Source organism: Montipora foliosa, chromosome 3 (assembly GCF_036669935.1).
Source record: "Montipora foliosa isolate CH-2021 chromosome 3, ASM3666993v2, whole genome shotgun sequence".
In the NCBI taxonomy this organism is placed as follows: Eukaryota; Metazoa; Cnidaria; class Anthozoa; order Scleractinia; family Acroporidae; genus Montipora; species Montipora foliosa.
Genome location: NC_090871.1, coordinates 63,247,214 through 63,262,213, shown reverse-complemented (window position 1 = coordinate 63,262,213; position 15,000 = coordinate 63,247,214). Strand labels below are relative to the sequence as shown.

Here is a 15,000-nt window from a genome sequence, read left to right as displayed (position 1 = left end):
TTCCTTTAAAAATGGAAGTTAGTGCTGTGCCTGTCTGGATATTGAGTTTTCAGAAATTTGCATAATTGAGTGGCATGGTCTAATCCTCAAAGAAGGTCTTTGTTACTTGCATTTTACATGAGATTTGTGACGGAAAATTAAAATTTTGCTGCTTAGAAGCATTTGCGACTCGGATAATGATATGACAGGCAGTAGAAAATTTGTAATACATTATTGATTTTTGGTAAATTTCATGCCTAATGTCCTCATCTAGCATTATCAATGGCATGTAGCTATTTCGGAAAAGATACAATATAACAGAATTCCAACAAAGCAAAACCGAAGTAATACACATACCGCAATTGTTTCGTTATTCAGATATGTGCACGCACATGTTGTGACACGTTCCAAACCAAAAATGAAATCTCTGGTGTGTTTTTGCAGACCAAACCCGAGATGGTGAGAATAATCCCTTCATTGTCGTTTTGTTCCTTCTTAAACCTTTTGTTGCTGTGTGTTGTTAATCAGGGGAATTTTAAGGTCATGTTTGTTGTGGGTAAAGGTGAACAAAAGAGAGCGTTGCTTGGCTAAGTAGTCATATTCAAAGACTGTGCTTTTGTTGTGTCAGGGAACAAACAGAACAATGGCTTGCAAGTGATCTTCAGCATAAGCTACGACAGGAGGTAAACTATTCTTAACGTAATGGATGGTATTAATATTATTGCTAAGTAAGATGTTGTTGATGTGATGTACGTGTACATATATCTGGGCATTTTCTTTTTCTTTTTTTTTTTTTACACCGGGCTGTCTAAAGTAGCTGGCTGCTGGCAGCAGATCTACTGAAATGCTGGTTAGCAGACTAAAATATCAGATTTTTGTTATTAAATATTTTCACCTCCTGCTTTTCAAACATCACTACAAAACCTTAGTAACCTAATGTTTATACAGAGCAAAGTTATGAAGCTGAAGTTGAAAGTTGCCTAACTAAGTAATGGCAAGATGTGGGCACAATTTGTTAATTTGCAGGGTAAATGGCTCTTGATTAATAAACCTTCCCTGATTGTGATGTTTGATGCTGCAAAATGAGCAAAAATTAACGATCACTTATGGCCCATGGTGGAAGGAAAATCATTATTTTACTGTCAGGAGCTAGTAAATGGCTCTTGTTGTTTATTAAAAGACCATAAGAAAGACGATTATCACTGCATCAGATTGGGAACCTTCTGAATTTCTCTTACACTATGTATATATAAATTTATTTTTGTAGTTATAAGTCAGTGAAGCGTTAAAAATGAATTTTGGATTCTTTCTCAGAAGTTCAAACTCACAATATTTAGCAAATTATACATGTAAATGAAATCTTAACACTGTAATAATCATGCTTTTGATTCTTTGGTTTTGTTTTACATGTACTGTATGATTCAACAATGGAACTCAACGAAACTAATCTAAACCAAGCTGTAACTCTTCCCTACCTGAGAGTAAGACTTGTAGATTTTACTCTGGCTAACACCAGACGATTTTATTCTCCAATTGGGTGCGCTTTAGGGGTGAATGAGAAAATTCAAGACTTATTGGTATAAATAAATGTTCACAATGACAAAAAAACATTTTTTTTTGTTTTTCTGTTGAATTGAAACTTTGTTTAGTATAATTTGAATTGTTATAGATCTATTAAAGTTAATTGTTGCTTATATTCAATTGGGAGCTTAAGCACGCGATGTTTTGAGGCACAGACGGATACCGGAAGTGATCATTTTGCCGGCCAGGACAGGCAACTGTGGTCTCTCAGATTTTTAAACTAATCGTCTCTAATTGTGAAAAGATACTAAGCAGTGTAAATGTAGTGGTGCCAAGACATGTTAAAAAGGAAAACAGCTAACATCCAGTTGCCATCTGTGGCTCCGCAATGTCATTGTGTGCTTACATGTAAGCTCCGTAATGTGACTGACAGTCAGCCAAGCAGAATGACAGGAACTTGAGGCAAACCTACAATTTTCCTGCAATATCAGATAAGTAACTGGGATTATGCAGTATGATTTTTTTATGAAGACAAACTTTTGTTAGATCTGAATGCCAGCAGAAGTCAGATTTTCTCCATCACTTAATGTTTTCTCAATGTACTTATACACAAAAGGTTAATTAAGCATCATCTCTGCAGCATTATTGCACTAGTATTGCTTCTACAGTATGTGACTGTTGTGGGTGTAATAAATGTTTCGGATGCTTGAAATCTCATGTTGCGTGGCCTCAGACAAAAGAATGAAATTTTAAGAATTTCAAACAGTTGCTCTTAACTTTAAGAGCCGGCGGAAGTTGCTGTTTGACAAAAATAGATCTGAGACATCATTTTTTTGCTGTTGAAGGAAATCGCAAGGCATCTACAAGAAAAGGAATCGTTATAATTGGAGCGTGCAAGGCAACGTCGTATAGAACGACAACAAAAGGAAGAAGAAGAGGACAAAATTCTGAGTGAAGCTCTTTCAAAGCTAAAAGAAAATGGAAAAAATCGTGTGAACCATTGTGAAGTGGCTGAAATTCAGACAGGTTAGTCAAACTCTTTTAATCAAGAATCAACCCAAACAACCTTCTAATAATACTTCCAAATGTTGTTATCTGGGTAATAAATAATAGTACTTAGTTATAGGTAATTGCTGGGGTCATTGTTACCCTGTCTAGTTTATGAAAGGATGTCATTCTGAGCAGGAACAAAATAATTCCTGATCAGTGTCTACGGTGAAATTACAGTACTGTGCAATCTCTTTCGAGTCTCGATTCTCGCGAGAATCGAGCAGTCGAGAATCAAACAGTTCCTGTTGTGATTTAATCGAGGAGTAATGCTTTCGGGAAAGCTGAATTGATTATAAATAACTGAAAGGTCTGTGATTTTGCGAGAATCAAGTGTCCGGAGCATCTAGTTTGATTTCGTGTGAACCAAGTCGCGATGCTCGAATTGATTCTTGATCCTCAATTCTCGTGATGATCGAGTCGAGACTGTCAACTTTCTTTTGCATGGTTCTGTACTGTAAGTTCAAACTGGGATACGGGAGAGGGTCTCTGCGGTAGGGGCAAGACATTGGCAAGACATTGGCACAGCGAGGCTCAGAGTACAGTAGTTTCCATGGTGAAGTTTATCATGATTGCACTTGGAAGCTCTTGAACAACAAAAGCGGACATTGGTGCCTCTCTTTAGATGGCCAGCGTGAAATGCCATCATCTCCGAAGTCGCAATGTTATGAGCAGTATGAGATGCGCGGTGCAAAACAAGGAAATCACCAGAAGCCAATCATTAAGGGCTACGGCTCGTGTTTTTAAACTCGATAAAACACTGCTGCGAGTTTTTTAAACATTACTTAAAAAACCTTCGTTTTTACGGAGATTCCCATTAAAATTATCAAACACCTGCTAAAATGCTATTTTAAACATATTTTTATTATCCTTGTTGCTTCAAAACGCCAAACATACCGTTTTGAATCATCACTCTCCGTATTTTTATTCCGGAATAGGGTCAGTCGAACGCATCCTAAACTGACAAGCACATAATGACTGGCTCCCTCCGTTTCGAAACGAGTTTGCCAGCGAAATCATTCAAATCAAATTGATTGAAGTATCTTCATCGAATTAACCTCATTTCCGTTTATGATTTGAAATTCGCACAAAGTCTCGTTTGTAAGGCAAACAGAACTCGGAAATGGACCATTGAAAAAGAGCTCTCCATACGGTGAACTAAATAAGTAGCCGCTTTTGTTTAACTCTGTGCGCTAAGAAAGACATGTATGATGACATAATTTTCTTTTGACCAAGGAAAACAAGAAGAACACATTGCCCTTGTGATGGCTCTGGCTTTGATCAGCAAGTTTACAGTCTCTGCTGCCTATTATCAGATTTGCATCCACACCGCTGAACTTTATCCAACAGTGATCAGGTAAGAATCTGTAGATTTTTCAACAAGCTAAAATTAACCGTGAAGTTAATATCTTGGATTTTCACATCTTTTTAAATTTTATTTTGTGCATTATTTTCACTGTCCTCGTCAATGCTTGATTCTTTACAGAACCATCGCAGTGGGTTTTTCGTCACTTTTTGCTCGAGTTGGAGGAATGGCTGCTCCGTATATAGTGGTAAGAGAAGGGGTGATTTTATTATTTATATACCTCCATCTTACCTAGATAAGAGGAAGATCGCTTCCACAAAAATTGACGTTACTGTCAGAACTTAATAACAAATAATAATCATGCATGGATTAGTAAAGTGCGTTCTATCTCTAGTAATATTCTTTTTAATAATGATAATAATAATAATAATAATAACAATAATAATAATAATAATAATAATCCCATGTGGTTTGCCGAGGGAAAAACGACGTTGATCCCTAAGCCAGGAGAATTCTCAAGTAGCAACCAAAGACCAATTACCTGCTTGAACACTATTTATAAGTGGTTCACATCATGCTTATTAGGACCAATGGATTGTCACCTAAATGAATATGGCCTAATGGAGGGAGAACAGAGAGGCGCCAAATCAGGATGCAGTGGCACTGTTGATAACCTGCTCATTGATAGAATGGTCACACAAGACTGTCACAGAGGGAAACGCAACTTGAGCATGGCTTGGATTGATGTCAAGAAAGCTTTTGACTCAGTTGACCATGAATGGCTTGCTGAGATGATGATTCTACACAGATTTCCAACCTGGCTGTGCCGCACTATTGAGAGCCTGTGCAACAGCTGGAACACGAAAGTCGTCGCAAAGACGAAGCAGGGGATAGAGAAGTCTGAAGTGATACAATTCAGACGCGGCCTCCCTCAGGGAGATGCATTGTGCCCCAGGTTGTTCACCCTGTGTATGAATCCTGTGGCTTGGAAACTACGAGCTTCGGAGGGGTACAAGTTGTCCAAACCCTTAAGCACAAAGATCACGGATTTGCTGTATATGGACGACCTTAAGGCGTTTGCAGCGTCAGAGATCAAACTCAACAAGGTGCTGAAGTCAACCAAGAGTGCGATGCAAGATATAGGCTTAGAATGGAACCCAAAGAAATGCGCGACCGTCCATGTAAGGAGAGGCGTACAGGTGAAGGATGAAACCGGGGTGCAGGTTGGATGACGGAGCAGTACTGACAAATCTAAAGGAAGAAACTTATTACAAGTTCCTGGGAACATTAGAGAACCTAAAACAAGATGACAAGTTAGCTCTGAATGTTGCAGCCAAAGAATACCTACAACGCATGTCAGTCATCTGGTCAAGTCCACTGTCAGATCACAACCGCGTAGCTGTATCGAACCAATTTGCCCTTCCCATACTGGGGTATCTAATGTGGACCCAGAACTGGGCAATAGCAGAGCTTAGGCAAATCGACAGAGAAGTTCGAAAAATCCTCGTTGAGAGCGGCGGCAAACACCCCCTAGGCTCGACAGCATTACTGTACCTCCCGAGGGAAAAAGGGGGACGCGGGCTGAAATCAGTCGAGCAAGAATACAAACTCGTCAAGATAAAGGCTGCTCTGAAAGTCTACAAGAATCTGGACCCGACCATTGCAGTTGTGAGAAAGTTTGAAGAAAGAGCAGGTGAGGTGGGACATCATTCATTTTTAAAGGATAGCATGAAGTATGCAGCAGAGCTCGGTCTTGGCCTGGACCTTGAGCACCCGTCACCCTGCATCACCCAGGGGGAAGTAACAATCACAGACAAGAAGACCAAAGTTGCTTTGAAGGAAACTGTAGAAAAGCAGAATACGCAGGCTGTGAGGGAAGAGAGGTGGCAAGGAAAGTTACACACAAGTAGGTGGGAGGATGAAAGTCTGAGTAAAGCAGGCTGCTTTGCTTGGCTTAAGGACTGGACGTTGTTTCCGTCTAACACCGTTGCAGGAGTGATCAAGCTCTACGAGCAACTATTGCCAACACGAATATATTACAGTCACAAGGTGCGAGCCCGACCAGCTACTGAAGTGGCATGTAGGCTATGCAGTAGATCAGCAGAAACAGTTCAGCATATTCTAGCTGGGTGTACCACCTTGGCCCATAACAAGTACTTGGAAAGGCACAATAACGCCTTGAAGATCCTGTTCTTCGAGATCCTGGAGGACGCAAACCTTATTGACAAAGTCCCACCATGGCTCTCCCAAGTAAAACCCAAACCGGTATATGAAAACGACCAGTTTCAAGCCTACTGGGATGTCCCGCTCTATGCTGAGCACACCGAGGTGAGAGCAAACAGAATCGATGCCCGTTTTATCGACCACCAACAGGAGAAGGTGATAGCACTAGAGATGAGCTGTCCATGGATTGATAACCGAACACGTAAGGAAGAGGAGAAGACAGCCAAGTATGCCCCCCTAAGATGGGAGATAAAGCGACAGTACCCTGGGTACGATGTGCAACAATACAACATCATTATTGACGTGCTAGGTGGATGGTCCACAGACATGGAGGAGGGAATGAGGAATTTACTCGGGTCAAGAGTGAGAACTAATGGAGTCCTGCTAAAGATGCAGAAATCGGTCTTATCAAACTCTCTCAATATTGCCCGCACTTTTAAAGTAATCACATAAACTTTACGAGCAATATAACACGAATTTTATTTCAGAAAAGGATATTATTGTCAAAAAAAAAAAAAAGTATTATTATTATTTTTTTCTTTTTTAAAATTTAACAGTCACTTATTTTATATTTTTACATAGTTTAATAGATTTAAGTGGATAATACTTTTAGAAAGATATTTGTAAATAGGACTTGAACATGGTGTTTTTAAGGAGCTCCTGGGTTACGATTAACGCCCCAGGTAGCTTTTAGGTATTGACATTCAACAGTTTCAAACTGTCATAATAATAATAATAGTAATAGTAATAGTAATAATAATAGTAATAATAACAATAATAACACATTTATTTGCGTGCCATATACACTAACTGACCTATGGCGCTTTACAATTCTACAATTAAACTTAATTGTGTTACAAAAAAGCTTATCTAACAAGATGAGTCTTAACGCTCCTTTTAAAAATAGAATGCACTACTCTGCATAACGCTGATGGGCAGAGCATTCCATAACTTCGGAGCTGCCACAGAAAATGCTCTGTCACCATACATCCTTTGATAAGACCTGGGGATGAACAGGAGGCATTGGTTTGTGGATCTAAGATTACGACTTGGACTGCTAAGTTATTCAGAGACAAAAAAACTAACAACAAAAGCTTTAAAAAATACGTTGCTCGACCGGCAGCCATTTTGGCGGTCGGTCGGCGGGCGGCACTTGTCCTCGAAAACACCGCTGACATTCGTTGGCAGAATTTCGTTCTTAGCAACAAGCTTGTAGGAACAGCCCCTTAAAGACTTTGCGCCAGTTGATTGTTTACATTGCTTCACTCTTTATTGTTTTAACAGGGTGCTACAGGGCTCCCTTGGGTTCCACCGGTCGTCTTCGGCACCACATCATTCTCTGCTGGGGTAATCGCAATGTTGTTACCCGAGACACGAGGAAAGCCGCTTCCAGACTTCGTCGGAAAGGAAAGCCGAAGAGATGGAAAGGGGATTTTGTCGGAGCAAAAGCAAGAATTCGCAGATTACACTTCAACTGTTTAGCTGAGCAATATAAACTGAATGCCGACTTCCTTTTGTTCTTTCGTTCGTGTTGATCAAGGGTGCTTTCCTTTGGGAAGATCCGAAAAAGGATCACTGATCCAAGATCACTTGGATCACGGTGCATCAGAGGTACCGATAAATCCACTCTGGGAAAGGATTTTTCAGTTCCTTTGAAGCAAGATGATCCAAGTGATCTTTAGAGCAGTGATCCTTTTTCGGATCATCCCAAACGAATGTACCCCAAGGCAGTCCTCAAAACGTACCGTTTTCTTTTCCGTTTTTGCCTCCAGTTTACTCCCTAAAAACGTTGTAAATTCTTTTCAAAAGAACCTCTGTTATGCACTTTGTATAAATATCTTTTCGTGCCCCTACCTTGTTTTGCGCCAATATATGGCGGTAGAAGTTTTTCTAGCTGTTTTCCTATTTAAAAGCTGTTGGGGAAAATGTTGAATTCGAAACACTGTATCCGTACCGGACTTCTTATGAACTCTATCCTTGTAACATTGGGTAGATCTAGTTTCTGCAATCATAGTGGGGATTGTTTCACAATTAGATAATTGGAGCCAACATGTTAGCTTGTTTGTTTGGATAATATTAAAAACTGAACTACGGATATCAGATTGCCAGCACTTTAAATGGCTCGCCGGACACAGGCTATCAGCTTTTTGTATCTACGGAAACAGTGGATAGCGTTGAACGCGCGCGCAGTTCGCACGCGCTGCTTGGCTACTCAAACTCTGGATATCCTTTGCTATTTCTGCTATACCTAATATGGTTAAGGAACGCGTCAGCAATAAAGCGAGCTGAAAACATTTTGCAGCTCTGAGAAAAAACATGGTCGACAAAAGCCGTTTTGGACCAGAAAAGACCGAGGCATAAATCGATGCTTTAGTCGACAATACTACCCCCGGGAACACCATAGAAGGGTTGTTGATCCCGGAATTTTAATAAAAAAATTATTCTACTCGGGCTTGCTGGATATAAAATAATTATAACCAACGAAGCACGTTATCTAGATTCGATGTCATAAGTGGGCTGAGTTTGTTGGTTCTCTACTCTGCACCGAGAGGTTTTTCTCCGGGTACTCCGGTTTTTCCCTCTACTCATAACCCAACATTTAATTTGGTTTGTGTTAATTGTTGAGTTTAGTTTACAGTGTCCCCAGTTAATGCTCCAGCGCTGGAAGACTAGACACTAAAATAAAGTTCCTTTCCTTACCATCCACGTTTGCGGCATTCCGGTGGAAACAAGATTGGAAAAGGGCCCTTCTTTCTCGATCGTGAAATTTTTTCCCCTTTCTCCCTTCGACTCTGGATTGCGTCTGGGTCTCCAAGGATTTACAGCGAACGGCAGGCTGAAGTTTAAAGTTCCACCAAAAATCTGGGAACTTGTACGCTTGATTTCGGCTGCTTTCTTGCCTGTTCGCTACACTTATCTAACAGACTCTGAAAAAAAACAAGAGGCAGACAGCAAATTCTCAAGAAAAGGGAATACCTTTTTTGAAATGAAGAAGCCTGCCGTTTGCCTTGCCCGTAAACGCCAAACCAATTTCTATCGTAAACCATCCATTGCGAATTTTTACGACACTTCCGCCCACTCGATGGAAAGTAAATTTTAATATACCAAGTAAGACCCAGAGAAGGAAGGTCAGTGGTGCTTCAAAGCCAATTTGATAAACAAGGGTTCAGGTTTCTTGTTTCTCAGATGGTAATTTATATTTTTCATCCGGTTCTGAGTGTAGTCCAGAGAAGAAGATTTCGACAACCGTCACACGAAAACAGAGATGGTGGCTTATTGCAAAGGTTCTCTTTCAGAACAACTTTCACTTGAAGACAGGAAAAAGTATATCATTAGCTGCAAACCCGTCAGACCGGAATGCAAAGTTAGATCTCTTGGTTGGCCTTTGCTCACGAGTTCTAAATCCTATAAACACTTTGCTAAATTCCTGGTTTCCCAATTTTTTTCACAACAATTTTCGTCTTTGGGGGAAGAGGTGTGGCGCAGTGAAAGAATTCGCCTTCCTCTAAGGTGGCCTGGGATTGAGTCCCGTATTCCTAATAGCACACGTTTGATATGTCAATATTCACACATGGTTAGCTACGAGGCTTTACGATTAAGTTCCACGATTGTTTTGTTTAGAACTCTTCCTTGAGACTTATGAGACAAAGAAAACAGAACTCCGCCGTGAAATTTGACCATAAAAGCCTCGTAGCCACGCCTGAATATTGATATATTGAACTCGGCCTATTCGCTGCTTCTTCACTCGACTCCGAAAGGATTTTTCTCCCAGTATTTCCCTCGTATCATAACGTTTGATTTACAGTTTGCACAAAGTATTAGAACTCGGCCATGTAAACTTGACAGACTTAACTATTAGAGGGTAATGTGAAGTGCTTGTTTTCTACCCATATAAACCATGTGAGCATTGGCCCTACTAATGGAATTGGGTCCATACAATGACAGAGAACAACTCTGACCAGGGTGGGAATTGAGCCCACGACCTTCGGGTTAGATCACCGCTGCTCTACCGACTGAGCTACAAGGTCAGACGGGAGCAGGTCGTGGGAATTTAAGATGACAATGTCACCCTGGTCAGAGTTTTTCTCTGTTCTCGTATGGGCCTGTTGCACAAGAAATCCACACAATGTTGAAGTATTCCACGTGTATTTCTACAGTTTAAACTTGACCTTTTTAGCGTTACAACTTCTCTTCAAAAGCACATGGTTTTTCTCTGACGTCACATGGCGTCGCATACAGTGTCCAGTCCCCTGACGCATTTCTATAGGAGGAGGAGGAGAAGCAGTCGTCGCTCAGTTGGCTAGTGCGCGGCTTTCGGAGCGAGAAGTCCCCGGTTCGATCCTCGGTGACTGACAGAGGGAGGCTTCCATTGATACCAGTTTCGTAACTGAAGTAACTACCGACGTTAAATAAAGTGACTTTACCTTGACCTTATATCTAACAGGCCCAATTTCATTAGAAGGGCTAACGCTCACCTGGTCTATATGAGTAGAAAACTAGCACTTCACATTACCTCTAATAGTTAAAGTGGTACTACGACCAAAAAAAAAATTTGTTTTTCCTTTGGATTTCAAAACTATGTTAACTAAACACTAACTCACCCAAGTTTTAAGTTCTGATTTTAAAAAGACACCTGTTTATTTTAGCTGGAATTTTCTTATTTATTGGTCCGCCATTACTAACTTTAAAATCTTGAGAGAGCTGGGTCGTGGAGAAAATGACGTCAAACACTCACTAGTTTAAGAATGCAATGCGTGTGTACGCGGCCTAATTAATATGCAGCACGGGAGTTTCGGGCTTTCAGACTTTTCAACCCGTGTTTTGCATATGTAATAAATTGCGTTTACACGCTGAAATTTTAAGCTAGTGAGTAAATGACGTCATTTTCTCTAGATCCAACCCTCTGAGGTCAAATCGGCCAGTTTTGAACGTGAGTAATGGCGGACCATGAAATCCAAAACTTACACTCAAAATAAACAGCCTTTGGATAAAACTCAAAGCTCAAAATTTTGCCAGTTAGGTGTTAAGCGAACACACTTTCAAAATCTGAACAAAAAAAGGAAATAATTTTTTGATCATAGTACCACTTTAAGTCTGTTGAAATATGTGCTACATGTTTGCAAAAACGTTACCCTTCCTTGTACATATAAACTTGCAACAGTTGCTATTGTTTTGTTATCCTCCAAGTCAGGCTCATTTCTTCATTTCCTTGTTTTTCGGAATCTGTTATTATCCGATCGAAACAATTAACTTTAGAATACTAGCATGAAATTCGGGAAAACTGATTACAATCGTGCTTCGTTATCATTACAAATATTTTGCAATTACTTTTATCTCATAATTGAGAAATAAGCAAGCTTAAGTGAGTATTGTCGTCAAGGCTCTCTTAGAGCGCCGAAGTGAACTTCCTCGGAGAACCATGCATAAATTCGGGGCTGGCCAAAGATTACGAAACGCTTAGTACATATATGTTGCCTAATAAAGTTTCCTCGCGTGGGCTTGTCGTGGTAGTCTTAATTTTTTTGGCAACCCCGATATTGCTATGATTTTTTCGTTTCTTCGTTCCGTGCTACCTAACTGCCCATGGGAATCTGAGTTTTGTCACAATTTGCTTTTCATTCTTTTCCAGTTTTGCACATGCGCACTGGCATACGGAAAGCTTTTACGCCTGTCTTAATATCCGGTATCCGAAGTAGGAGCCGGAGATCATCTCGTTCTTAACTACCCTGAGGATAAAGTCTTTGGTCTAATGATTGCTTGCTGATAGGGTCTTCGAAGAAGTACAAGGAAGGAAGGAACCGGCCAAAGCAGTGAAAACCTATTGCAAAGCAGCTGCTTAGAAACGTTCTATAATTTTCCTCTAAAAAGGAGTAACTGCAAATAAACGTAGCGCACAAAATATCAGGTCTGGGTTTTTCAGAAACAGGAGAGGATAGCACGACATCCACTGTCAACTTACTCACGTGTCCATTGGATAGTGATTAATTTACTTCCTCTACTAACTCTGATTTACTGAACAGAGCCATCAACGTTTGAGAAAACTATTAGAGAGGTTAACCATGACGTTAACCCCAAACGGCAAACGTCGTGAGTGAAATTAGTGTTTTGCCAAAAATGTAAGAACCCTGCTTGATATTAGCTCATTTCTGTCCTCTTAGCTCGAGATATGAAGAAACGTTTGAAAGGAACGAGACAAGTTAAAATGAAAGAATTTCCACGCTTTTATGACAAGTAGGAGCCTGCCGTTTCCCGTTGGCTGTAAACGTCATACTTAAAGGGAAAGTAAGGCCTAGCTAGAAAAAGTTATTCTGAACCAAAAGTTCTTTATCTGCATTGTCATACTTGACCACTCATTTGGGCTTAATGTATTTAAGTAGCCAACAATTACGCTTCAATTGAAATCCCCCATCTTTGTTTTTGTGTATGCAAACGAGGCCATGACGCAGCAATAGTCAAGGATTTCTCAGGATGACTAGATGCACTTGACTTAACAAGGAAAACATAGTCCAAGGAAGCGATAGTTTGAAGACGTGAATCTTAATCCAGATGGTAAATTGTATTAATATTGGTTCCACCATCAGAACAGATTTACCTCGTGGTCGTCAAACAGGGTTTTATATGTGAGTTATATGGAGGAGTTTTACGAAGCTAAAGAGAGCTTGCAGTGTAATGCCGCGCTCATTGCTGTGAAATAAACACCTGGCCCCAGTTGTTCGAAGGGTGGATAGCGCTATCCACCAGATAAACCGCTATCCACTGGATAACTCAATTGGTTTTGCTAGTGTTTATCCCGCGGATAGCGCTATCCATCGTTTGAACAACTGGGCTTTCATTTGCGTTTCAAGAACACGGAGTCTGGTCACAGCCAAAGCAGGAAGTCCGCGAGTTACGCATTTTCGGTTCTTCTGTGCATTCTCAGGAATTTGAAACAATCACGGTCGTCAATGGTTACAACATTATACCATTACCGGGACTGCGAGCATTTTTGGCTGTGGCCAGAGTCCGTGTTCTGTTCTGGGAGGAGAATGGGATTCCATATTCTATCACAACTGATTATAAGTTTCTTTTTAACGGCGATGATAATTTTCTTCAAAATCAATATATATACCTTCATTTCAACCTGGAAATATGTATAATTTCATATGTTCTCCAATTAGACTGCGAATTGCCTCTAATTTCGGAGAGCGAGATGGGAGCTCGGTAGAAAAACACACGCGGGAGGAATTCGGAAGACGCGCCTCGCGAGGGGAATTCTCCCACTCCTCACTCGCACGCCGAAATAAGAGACTACTCCCACTCGCAGTCTGTTCTCTGATATCAGTAGCTCATCAAGCGGGGCCTCTATTTACCATATTTGGCTTAGGAAACCATATCTCAGCCTCAAGGCAAATATGATATTTTTCGCGGCAAAAACCTGTTCCTAAAAATAACTTTACTCGAGAAAGGGTTGACTCAACGAATTACCCCTTGATGAGCTCCAGCTGATAAAGATTCCATAATATTCTATACAACAATTGTCTCAATTATCAACCTGCAAATAATAAAGGAAACGTTTTCTTTTCCGTCAATTAAGACTTCAACAGGTTCCAAGTTATCTTTGTTTTTGGCAATCTTGCTCGTTGTAGCAAATAGCGTCGGAATGGCAAATGCAGGCGAGAGATTTCCTAACCTCGTTCCCAGGGTCTCTCTTTTCAAGAAAGCAGAGAGGCGAGACCCTGGGAACAAGGTTGGAGATAACCATATTCAACTTATGTACAACATGTCATTTACCGGATGCTTGATCGCTGGGTTTCTTCTCATGACTGAAATGGCGACTCCTCAGTGGAGACGTTGGGCAAACTGTTTGTCCCAGGTGGCCTACGGGGTTGGTATTGCTGTGCAAGCTTTGATTGCGTAATTCATTCGTGGCTGGAAACCTTTCCGTTTGGTCATAACCCTGCTGAATGTGCCGTTTATTGCGTATTATTGGTAAGAGAATATGGTACACTGATTATTAGCAAAATCATGTTCGAATAAGTGTCGCAAAGTTCGCTATGAAATAGCTAGGAGCCCTTGTACCCGAACTTACAAATTCACAGCGGTTGAACGAACCAAAATTAAAATATGTATATATTTATTTATTTACTAGACTGTGAGTAGTCTCTAATTTCGGCGATGGATTATAGGGAAGCGAATTACACCCACAAGCGCGAAATAGCGAGTAGACGGGACTCGAGGGGAGCGCCGAAATTTAAGCTCCCCTCGCGTCGCGTCGCCTCGCGTCTCCTCGCAATTCTTGCCCGCGCGTGTATTTTGCCCGCCTCACAATCCATCGCCGAAATTAGTGACTACTCGCAGTCTATTTCGTTACAGAACTAATTATTTCCCTTGGAACTGAGAGGGATCACTCCTACAATCTGAAACTTGGACTCGTCTTAATTAAAATAATCGCGCTTAAGAGGAGTTCTCCGCTCCTGTTGTGAATGTCAAGAATAGTAGGAAGTTAAGCGCTTTACCACTACGCTGTTGGACTGCTAGCAAACGTACCCTTCTTTGTCCGTCGAGCTGCAGTGTTTTTAAGTCAAATCATGCTTTGTCTCGCCTTCTAGAAAAACGTTCGATTATTTCAGTGAGTGTTGGAAATCGAGCCGAAGGCTTCCCCCAGCCTCCCTCGGCCGTAACAAAGCACAAACAATAGGGAGCGTAACAACGACAACGGCGACGGCAACGAGAACGTCATCTCAAAATATAAATTCGGGTTGTTGTAATCGCTTCGTGACTATTTCAATCTTTTTATTATGACAACGGTGAGGTAGTTCTTCAAAAATGACACTCGTCTGAACAGCACTCAAGTGCTGACGTCCTTGATAACATCTCAAATTGGGCTATTTCACGTTGTTGTTTTGCTGACGACGGCAAAGAAATGGACAAAAATGAAAAATACA

At 40.8% G+C, this 15,000-nt stretch overlaps 3 protein-coding genes and 1 pseudogene across 3 annotated transcripts in view; 3 read left to right on the top strand and 1 right to left on the bottom strand.

Annotated features, from left to right (window-relative positions):
* Window positions 1-2,527, top strand: part of LOC137997918 (uncharacterized) — a 26,468-nt gene extending 23,941 nt beyond the window's left edge. Inside the window, exons 4-6 of the mRNA XM_068844245.1 lie at window positions 358-438; window positions 608-662; window positions 2,346-2,527. Coding sequence (XP_068700346.1) covers window positions 358-438; window positions 608-662; window positions 2,346-2,384 — 175 coding nt within the window. The 3' untranslated portion in view covers window positions 2,385-2,527. The remainder of the gene's footprint in view (window positions 1-357; window positions 439-607; window positions 663-2,345) is intronic.
* The window catches only part of LOC137997910 (solute carrier family 22 member 15-like), a 103,673-nt gene extending 95,504 nt beyond the window's left edge, over window positions 1-8,169 (top strand). Inside the window, exons 8-10 of the mRNA XM_068844235.1 lie at window positions 3,784-3,904; window positions 4,034-4,100; window positions 7,361-8,169. Coding sequence (XP_068700336.1) covers window positions 3,784-3,904; window positions 4,034-4,100; window positions 7,361-7,558 — 386 coding nt within the window. The 3' untranslated portion in view covers window positions 7,559-8,169. The remainder of the gene's footprint in view (window positions 1-3,783; window positions 3,905-4,033; window positions 4,101-7,360) is intronic.
* LOC137997902 (tetratricopeptide repeat protein 28-like) overlaps window positions 1-15,000 on the bottom strand; it is a 209,108-nt gene that overhangs the window by 52,560 nt on the left and 141,548 nt on the right. The window lies entirely within an intron of this gene.
* LOC137994315 (solute carrier family 22 member 15-like) overlaps window positions 13,716-15,000 on the top strand; it is a 12,814-nt pseudogene continuing 11,529 nt past the window's right edge.